General features: G+C 41.3%; 2 protein-coding genes across 2 annotated transcripts; both read right to left on the minus strand.

Moving 5' to 3' along the window:
• Positions 1–575: 575 nt before the first annotated feature.
• Positions 576–7,358, minus strand: ddx27 (DEAD (Asp-Glu-Ala-Asp) box polypeptide 27). The gene is made up of 21 exons (XM_057337130.1): positions 7,129–7,358; positions 6,223–6,372; positions 6,051–6,110; positions 5,808–5,973; positions 5,482–5,531; positions 5,282–5,365; positions 5,064–5,169; positions 4,414–4,587; positions 4,123–4,273; positions 3,937–4,036; positions 3,711–3,852; positions 3,441–3,594; positions 3,255–3,336; positions 2,742–2,919; positions 2,545–2,651; positions 2,378–2,474; positions 2,096–2,187; positions 1,479–1,599; positions 1,287–1,383; positions 1,135–1,206; positions 576–943 (listed from the first exon to the last, which is right to left on the minus strand). The coding sequence occupies exons 1-21, from the start codon at positions 7,210–7,212 to the stop codon at positions 928–930; spliced, it is 2,283 nt and encodes a 760-aa protein (XP_057193113.1). The 5' UTR covers positions 7,213–7,358; the 3' UTR covers positions 576–927.
• Positions 7,359–8,147: 789 nt separating this feature from the next.
• On the minus strand, positions 8,148–10,370 carry snrpb (small nuclear ribonucleoprotein polypeptides B and B1). The gene is made up of 7 exons (XM_057337131.1): positions 10,246–10,370; positions 9,436–9,587; positions 9,239–9,350; positions 9,000–9,152; positions 8,774–8,903; positions 8,429–8,554; positions 8,148–8,318 (listed from the first exon to the last, which is right to left on the minus strand). The coding sequence occupies exons 1-7, from the start codon at positions 10,246–10,248 to the stop codon at positions 8,281–8,283; spliced, it is 714 nt and encodes a 237-aa protein (XP_057193114.1). The 5' UTR covers positions 10,249–10,370; the 3' UTR covers positions 8,148–8,280.
• Between the last annotated feature and the right edge of the window lie 27 nt (positions 10,371–10,397).

Genomic DNA, 10,397 nt, shown 5'->3' on the forward strand with positions numbered 1-10,397 from the left:
CAGAAACCACAATTTCTCTAAACCACTGCAGTTTGTGTGTGTGCGTGCGTGCGTGCGTGCACTACTCACTGGATGGTTTAAATGCAGACTTGCAGAGGTCACATTTCGGTTATGGGTCACCATAACTGACAGGTCACTTTCAATTCCAAGCCACCAACTGTTGTATGTGGATATTGAGAATTGTCCAGCAGGGGACAGTAAAGCATTGTGTATGGGGCATTGTTAAAGTTAAAAGTATGCTTTCTGTGTATGCTTTTGTGTGCATGTCTGAAGCTGTGATGGGTCCTCAATAAAGTGACCATCGATAAGTATGGCCTTCTCTGATTCTTCTTTTTGTTAGTATCCCAAGGTACTACACCAACTGTGGATCATGAACCAATACTACAACACAGTAAACCAATCAAAATCCTCTGGAGGTTTGGACAGCCCTCTTGCGGCTTAAGTCCCACCCACTTGCTGTTGACCCGCCCATCTGCACCTCGCCCCTTAACACTGCCTACACATGCAAATACAAAAGATACATGCAAAGAATCCTGGGGCCGCGTACGCACAAAAACTTTGCGGAACTTTATAGGAAAAAATGTACAATAACCTGGTGGCATTTTAACATGGGTTAAATAGACTTTATATCTACTGTTTGACTTGTTTAATCCTCATTATTTAGAGATAAACTTATTTTAGATCAACTTTTGCTTTGTCGCATAAACACTGTGGTTTTTAGCTTGTGCACTTAATTCTGATTGAAATGAACAAATGATTTTCGATAACTCAGTGAGCTTAATTCTGACATGTTACAATGACATCCTGATGGAAAAAAAACAGTATCAGAATTGACTGTTTACAGTTTTTATTCCAAAGGTTTATGTTGGGTTAGGAAAGCTGCTGTCTGAAGGCACGGTTTTGTTTCATTATTCATCAGTTGAGGCTTCACTTTCTTCTGAATCTGAAATATAAACAAATGACACGAAATAAAACACTACAAACAAAAAATGAAATGACTCATTTTTGAAATGCTAAAAACATAAAACATGTCTTTTATCCCAAATGTTGAGAAAGACGTTGTGCCGTTTTTTAAAACATGAATCTGCAGTTCTCCACTGTGTCATGATAAAACAAAGAAATAAGAAATCTTACTTGGCTTTGGATTTGAAGCGTCCACCTTTCTTGTTCGGAATGCCGAGTCGCTTTCTGTCTTCAAATGAAGGTCTAGATCGAATAAACCATCATCATTAGACAACAACACAAGGTTGGAGAAATTTCCTTCTAAAAATATCAAGAGAACAAACCCGGCTCTGTACTGCTTCAGCGCCTTCTTGCTCGTGTTTGTGAGCTCCTTGTCAAACACAGACTTCTTCCCAGATTTGTTTTTGTTTTGCGTCGTAGCTAAAAACAAAACAGTAAAACCGTTCAATTCGAATACCATTTTGTGAAACAGAAGATGGTGATGTTTGGCTAAGCTGCGGTCGGGAAGAGCTGACCTTTCTTGACCGGCTCGTCTTCAGGAATGGCTCTCGCTCGCTTCGGTTTGCGGTCGCGTTTGGCTGTCCGTTCGGCGTACATCTGAGACTTCAGCATCTCAAACTGAGCTCTTTCTTCAGACTGGTGCACACACAACCACAGTTAAAACATGTTCAAAGCAACGGACAAAACAAAAACAATTCGCAAGTTATGCGAGCGTAATTTAAGATCAAATTGTGCAAATGGTACTGTGGAGGAAATGTTCACTTGTTATGCTTTCTGCAAACTAATGTGAGAATACTTATGCATTTACTTCTACTAACACAAGCGTGAGATTGTCTTTCATGTAGCAGAACATAGTCCTTTGTGAGGTTTAGGTAGAGGTCAAAGAGCAAACGGTCTTGTAGAATGAATAATGTCTTGTGTTATTAAGAAGGGAAGATGTGCATGGCCTCGGAGCTGTGGATAAGGGTGAAAGATAGGAAACAAGACTGATGATTGGTGGAGAAAGAAAAAGTGGGGGTATGAGGATGGAATGCAAAGCAATAAAATGTTTTCAAAGATAAATCTTGGTCTCATCTCTCACAAAAGTTTCCACATAGAGCTACTGATCATGTTTGAATTCATATAATCATACCGTGAGCGCTTTCTTCTTGCCCTGTTTCAGGAACTGAGCACGTTTCTTTTTGCCTCTCAATGCCAGATCAAAATCCTGCAAAGCTTTTGACACTATCGAAAAAGAACATGAAACATGAGCAACGATTCAAAAAAACAACAGATGAGAAAATGTTTGATTAATGATGATTACACTTTTTATTAATGCAGAGATCTGATAGCGGGTCAAAGAAATCGACCAGTCAGAATAAAGGATTCAGAGCTGGTGTGGTATGACGTGAAACAACGTCACTAGTGCACTCACTGCGATCTTTTTTCCGCTCCTCATGTGTTTGGAACCACGTCCGGGGAGCCTGTGACTCATCCGTCTTCTCTGTTAATTTCTTCTGAGCGGAGCTGATCTGAACACAGACGGACAGGATAGTTATTATAGAAATGATGCGACGCATAAAATATCGATCGGAATCGAACCTGCGCTTCAGAGCGTGTCATTTCCTTCTCCTCCTTCTCCAACTGCAACACAGCGTACACGTCCTTCTCCAGCTTCTCGATGAGATCACGAAACTTCAAAATCACCTCTGTGCAATTGACACGAACACACACAGTCGGTTTATGACGTCATATCTGAAGCTGTTGTTAGAGACGTCACAGATGTGAAGTGTTTGGACCTTGAGGAAGCACTCGAGCTTTGACCGGGGTTTTGGCTTTCTTCACGATGTCTTTAAGCATCTTTCGTTCCGTCTCGCCCACCAGAGACACGGAGCGACCCACCTTCCCCGCACGAGCCGTTCGGCCGACCCGATGCACGTAATGCTTCACGGTGTTGGGCATGGTGAAGTTTATGACCTATAAACACAAAACAAATGTGTTAATGGATGTTTTTGTGTTCATTTAGTGTTTAGATGCAGACAATATGAATAATATTTGAAGAGTTTGGTTCCAAAATCAGATAATAATAAGATATTGTGCATTGCAATTAATATCAATCAAACTGCAGTTGGTTTATTTTTTTACTCTAGCACTTTATTTTAATACCTCTTTATTGTTTTACATTATTATACATTTTGTATGTTTCTTGCTTATGTATAATGCTTTGACAACATTGTATCTAAACAAAATCATGCGTTAAAGTACCTTCAAATTAAAAACTGAATATTTAGTTTCAATTCTTCTGAACTTACAGTTTTAACCCCATCTATATCCAGACCTCGAGCGGCAACATCTGTTGCCACCAAAATATCGATCTGTTCATCCTTGAAACGCCTGAAACACCAAATGTATTCACTGTCAGATACAGCTAAATAAATGACAATAACATTTAAAAAAATGAGACAAAAAAACAAACTTCAATAAATTGACAGAAGTACCTCAGACTCTCCAATCTTTGCGTCTGCGACAGGTTCCCGTGCAGCTCTCCGACCTTTAACCCCATCAGACCCAACAGGATGTGCATGCGATGAGCCTGTTTCTTAGTCTGCGTGAAGACCATCACATGGTCCTGAAACGTTCTGGTGAGGAGAGCTGTAGATATATACACTATAATATCAACATCTAATTACAAACGTTTATTTGATGACATGGATGCAAAAAATGTTTTCTCGTGCTAACAGCGAGGGAAGAAGGAATAAACGCAGTACCTGCTACAATGGCTTCTCTATCGCCTTCTCTAGACGGTCTGATCCTGACAAACTCCTGTCTGAGATACGGCGCCACATCTGTGTTACTGTTTACGAAGATCCTCACGGGCTGTTTCAATGACACCGAGGCCAAATCCTTCACCTGGAAGACAACAAGATATTCAGAATTCACGTCTGCGAGCTGCACTGGGACATAAAGCCCACGTGAAGATCCGCCTGACGTTACCTCTTCACTCATGGTGGCCGAGAAGAGCATCGTCTGCCTCTGATACGAACACATCCGAATGATCTCCTTCATCTGCTCTTCAAAGTATTCGTCCAGCATTCTGAGTGAAAGAGAAACAGAGGAGCGCTTTAGCAGAAGCCATTTAAACCATCAGGAAGTGATGTCACAGCGCAGAGCCTCTCGCACCTGTCGGCCTCATCCAGGATGAGGATTTCGATCTGGCTCAGCTCGAAAGACGGCGTGTTGTGCAAGTGGTCGATCAATCGCCCCGGCGTGGCGATCAGGACGTCGGGTCCCGCCCGCAGCGCCGCCTCCTGAGACTTCAGGTCCAACCCACCTGACAGAAGAATCGAACAAACATCAACTTTCAAGCTTAAAGTGGCGGATGGAATGTATTGCAAACACAAAACGGTTGTAAACGTAAGGGCTCTCTTCGCACATCACAGACGAAAAGCGAGCCAGCAGAGACGCTCTTACCGACCGCCAGGCACGTGGTGACGCTGGTGAACTGGGCCAGCTGACGGGCTACAGTGTGCACCTGGATGCCCAACTCTCTGGTTGGCACTAAAACCAGCACACGGGTCACCTGTGTCTCCTTCGGTTTGTAGATCAGACGCTCAAGAACTGGCAACATAAACGCTGCTGTCTTACCTGAGAGAGAGAGAGAGAGAGAGAGTTAAATAAATCCTTGCACCTCACTCAAGTATAACCTTTGACTTTTGTTCTTTTTGTTGGTCAAAACATAAACAACTAAGAGCACTGCATAATGCGTGCCAGACTAGTGGTTGGCGTTATCACTTTGTAAAGAAACATAAAGCGCATGATGTCATGTCTTTCACAAATTCCCCAAACAAACTCAACGTTTTTGTATTTGACACATGCTGCGTCCCATTCCGCATACTATCCGTCTGTCAGTGTGTCCCAAATCATAGTATTCTCCAAGTACCTAAGACACACAGCCGGTTTAAAACACTCCCCATACATACAGCATGCACGATCAGTTTCAGGTATTTTAAGAAGAAAAACACATATTTGGGTGGAGTTTGCCTTTAACAATCACAGTCATCATGAATCTGTGCGGACGGTGTGTGACTTTCATTAAACACAGACTGATGCTTGATTCTCACCGGTTCCTGTGGCGGCACATGCGCAGATGTCTTTACCCAGCAGCCCCACGGGTACACAGGCCTTCTGAATGGGAGTGGGCTGCTGAAAACCCATCACTGTGATGGCCTGAACAAACAGAAAGCAAAAACACGGTGAAACTCATTCATTCAGATCTTTGTGGGTCACGTATGAAGCTCGACGTGTAGTGATGTTTTCAAGATCTTGTGTGCAGTCTCACCTTCAGTAACGGTCTGGAGAGATTCATGTCCTGGAAAGTGAGGTTCTCGTCGTACTGAGACGCGTCTTCAAAGAACGTTTCAGGCTACAAAGATGTCAACGGCAGAACATCACATAACATACAAAATAAAGTTTCAGGATGAAAACTGAATCCGTTTTATTAACGCAATATCATCTTATGAAGACTGGTGTCACACTTACTGTATCTGCAGCTTTCTTTTTGCCTTTCTTGGGTTTTTCTTTCAAAGTGTCTATAGAGAGAGTGAGAACATTTAAGTAGGTAAACATTATTGTTTGCGATTACAATTTGATTGATCCAAAAATACTTAGTATATTAGGTAAAAAAAAAAGATTATTAAACAGAAACTATTTTAAAACTCGCCATTAGCAGATTACAATGATGGTTCTTTAATGTATCTTTTAATATTACCAAAAACATTGGTATCATTCTCAAGCAGAAGACTCACATATTTACATTTATGAAAGCATTCGCTCGCATCCGACATGCGTGACACGTTAACACATACCTGCTTTCTTAAGGACCTCTTCATCACCTGATGAGAACTCGTCCTCCTCAACATCATCATCTTCATCCTCATCTTCATCATTTTCATTACTCTCTTCATCTTCTTCTTCTTCTTTCTCTTTAGAAGCTACAGCTTCCTTTTCCTTATTGTCTTTCTGATTTTTCTCCTACACACACAGGCATGACTATATATTTCACACACTGAATTATAATCCCATTGAAAATAAATCCTGCATGGTTTTACCTCGGTTTTACGTTTTTTCCGCACTTTCTCAATCTTTTCATCCAGTGTTGTGGGGGCTTTCTTAAAAACCAAACAGAAGGAGCAAAGGGTCAACATGAGCAACAGTGAACACTGATTTCTTTAGTTTTTGAAAGATGAACTTGAATCGTGACATGAGGCAAGAAGTCCTCACCCTCTTCTTCAGCTGAGCCATAACATCTGCCATGATCCAGTCATCACTGTACAGACCATCTCGCTCTCCAAACTCAAAACCTGCAGAGAAGTCTCCAGCGCCTCGACCCTTCAGAGCTCGCTTCTCTTTACTCAACACTATCGGCTCATCCTGCAGAGAAACACAATAAACCACAGTACACGCCGGTTAACATTTGACATAAAACTGACATCCTACTATGAATATTCTATTCACTATTGACACATTCCGTGTCAACTCAACCATAGGTCCCCATCTCAAATTTTTACAGAAGCAAGACCAACATCAGTAGAGATGAAAGCCAAAATATGAAATGCCACCAATGAATAGTTATTAAGTAATCAATTAATTTGTAGAGGGAGGTAAAAATGACAATTTTCACTTGAAATTTGGAGCCATATTAGAGGGGTAAATATGACATGAGAAACATGCCAGCATCATTATTTTAGTTTTACACAAAGATCAGTATATCTGTTAGTAAATCTGTTCCTTTTAAGAATAATTGATGCATTTTCTGCCAATGGTGACAGTTCAAAAATGAAAAAAGGGCATTTTCAATAAAGAATAAGAAATAATTAGTCAAATAGAAGAATGAGTAATTTGACAGATAATAAGAAAATAATGAAATACAACACAGACGAATGTACTCTTGAAGTCAGAATTTCAGTCACTCTCAGATAAAACACCAATCATTACCCTGGTCAGGAAACATTGCTCACACACCAAGTTACGACTGGACTTACAACGTGTTATTACACAAGACATATAACCAAAACATGAAAGTAGAGCAGCTGTGCAAAAACACAGTGGCCTGTCACATGTGTCACACAAAAAACACGCTCATTTATGAAGATTAAGTGCATGACAGTGGTTTGTAAATAAACTTACGGCTTCATTATCAGACGCCGAGTCTGATTCCTCTGGTACGTCATCATTATCATCAAGAGTTCTGATCAGATCATCAGAAAACATGTTTGTCTTCACAGATTAAAACCGCATCAGAGTAATTTAAAGAAATCTTAGAGTGAAATAAAACAAAAACATGAACGCTGGTGCTCACAGAGACCTGACACACATGCACATACACACACGTGCGTAATGCGGAACTGCGTCATCAGCGGCTCTCTCGCTCGACGGCTGGAGCGTGTTAACGTCACGGCGCCACCTAGAGGCGAGGAAGACAGTATGACTTTCCTATAAAAACGAACTTCCTCCTTTTGTTTTAGCTGATAAAACAAACACGCTACTGAAGAAATTAAATATATTCAAATTGAACTATTAAACAGCAAATCGCCGGGCGCTTGTGTAGATTATAGAAAATTAAACCAATCCAAACTATAAAACGTAACTTGGGAATTATGTTGACAAATAAAATACAAAAACCTGTTTAACCATCTTCAGTGCGGTCACCCTTGGTTTAAGATTTGCAAAAATGTTCTCGTTATTTTCTCAAGCTTCTTGAGGCCTCACCAGGAGACCAGTCTCAAGAATTATGCAAGGTCACGTCCCATGCAGAGGTCTTGTCAGGTGGTTTTTCATTATTCAGTCCAACTTTTCGATTTTAAACCATCAAAAACTTACATTTTCTGACAAGTTAAAATGAAAAAAAGTGGAACCAGACAAGTTTGATCAAATGGTTTGTAAGGTCAAGCGCAATATTAGACCCAAAACTTCTATTTGAAGAGTGCATCTGAGAGGCTCCTAATGCTTAAGTCAAAACACAATTTCTTGTATTAAGCTGGTTATAAAAATAACCTGTTTGACTTCATCTTGGTTCAAGTTTATCAAAATTAAAATCAATGGCAAATTATTGAAATTCTTAATCCACCTCTGTGGATTTTTGACTATGACATCTCATTCATTAGTCAATCAGCACACCAGTCTCAGACAAAACACAGGAAGCATTTTAAAACATTGTCCTCAAGACATTTTATTAAAAAAAAAAAAAATACAAAATTAACTTGAAACTATACAACAACTTGCAGCCAAGACTTCCTATACAAGTTAAACATTTCAAACATCCATATCCAGTGAGGAGATTCAAGGTCTGGGTGGACGCATTCCTAGAGGAGGTGGTCCTGGAAACAAACACAGAAACAATTAAGTCAATGTCACAACAAAACAGTTAAGCAGCCAGTCAAGAACCACCGATTGACATCAGTCCCAGTGCATTCAAAATAGGCCTTACCTCTCATTCCAGGTGGTGGCGGCCTCATGCCAGGAGGGGGCATTCCCATTGGTGCGCCACGGCCGGGAGGCATTCCCATCGGAGGTCCCATTGGTGGCCGCATGCCTGGAGGAGGTCCCATCATACCTGAAGCAGAGCAGAAACACAAGAACCAGGGTGAATAATTGGTGAAATAAACCTGGATCTTGGTGTTTGACAAACAAGCCATGTGACACTGAGCTCAGCGTAATCCTGCTTCAAAAGTTCTCTTCATCAGGTTCAGAAAACAATGACATCATCACAGCAGCAGAATCAGCACAGCTATTCAAAAGCCACATCACCACAAACCAAAAAAGCGACGGTTACCTGGGGGAGGTGCTCCTCTGCCCATGGGAGGAGGCCCACCTCGGCCCGGCGGGTACTGTGTGGGGGCACCAGCTATACTGGCACCTGCGGTGACAGCTCCGACTGTGCCTCTTCCCTGAGGGGTCATGACCTGAGAAAGCATGTGACAGGGTTTTCAATTGCATTTCAGGCACAATGACCTCAGTTAAAACAAACTAGGTCAGAGGAATTGAAAAACTGAACCCACCTGTTGTGATGGACCACCAACTCCTCTAACAGGTCCGGCCAGACCTGCGGGAGCCTGCGCCATTGGAGCGCCTGCTGGCACGCCTCTACCTGCAGCCCTGCCAACACCTGGACCTCCAGCAACTCCTGCCAGGGGTACGCGGGCAATGCCAGTCTGTAATGAGAAAATTATCAGACAATTAAGTCTCCATTTAAAAAGTAAGGCAATACAACAAGTACAATGATTCAATGCAAACTCACATCTTTGGGTGGAGGACCTTCAACAGTCATAGAAACGAGATTCTCTCCTCTAAGCAAAACCAAACCCAACACCCTCTTCTCTTCACGTTCGGGCTGCTTGGAGTTCTTGGGTCTGTGAAGCGAAATAACCAAAATGATAAACAAATGCTCTGATCCACAGGTTCTAAAGACTAGTTAAAGCTTTGAGAAGGGCTCACTTGATCTTTCTGAACTCGTCACAGTCACATAAGATCAGGTTCATGTGTTTGTCGAAGGCTTTGAACGTGCCAATGAATATTCGTCCGTCCTGCAGGATACAGCGCATCCGGAAGTCGATGTGCTGCAACATCTTACTGCTCTTTCCGACCGTCTGAGAAACAAAAGAGAAGCGTGTGAAATACAGATAATGACTATCAAAATGCACATAGCCCATATCATATGATGAATACTCGTACCAGTATTGGAACTTTTACATTCAAGGCACCATCATTTCACAACCTACATTTTAGGGGATATAGTGAATGTTTAAGAGCTTGCTTAATATGAGCATTATATAACCCTGTTCCTGATATCCCAAACAACACTTCATTCAGTTGTGTGATAAAGCTAACGTAAACATTTACATTAAACGCAATAACCCTTCAAGACTTGTGCAAGTCATAACCAGAATTGCAAATCAATAAAAATCGCGTTAAGTAAAAGATTGAAGGATTAAAGTTTGTTCTATAAACTGCAGACGACCGTCAGTGAATATTAGCATTAGCAGTAGCATGACTGCACTCCAAAGAACGATTTCGATTTTTTTGCTTTTCACTTTTTTTGTGTTTCACCACATTACGCAGATCCTGAAATTCGCGTTTTGCGGTTTTCTAGTTTACGAATGCAAACCGTATTTGAGTCGATTTCGATTTGCGTATCTAAAACGTAACGACGACGTTGACCGTTCAACGTAAAATCATTAATAAACAACAGAAATATTACTACAATCGCTTAATACAATACAGATTAGTAAAATAATAAAGTCTTACCATGATTACTGTTAGGATGGCTCCGATATAAATCGGATTCTGCCAAACAAGTTTTAGAAAAATTGACCCGCGAAGCTCCGCTGGGTCTTCTTTATTGGTGGCGAAGCGGAAAAGAGTGCGGCGCCAGAAACAGTCCGACCGGAAACATCAAA

Source organism: Triplophysa rosa, linkage group LG7, assembly GCF_024868665.1.
Source record: "Triplophysa rosa linkage group LG7, Trosa_1v2, whole genome shotgun sequence".
NCBI classification, from domain to species: Eukaryota; Metazoa; Chordata; class Actinopteri; order Cypriniformes; family Nemacheilidae; genus Triplophysa; species Triplophysa rosa.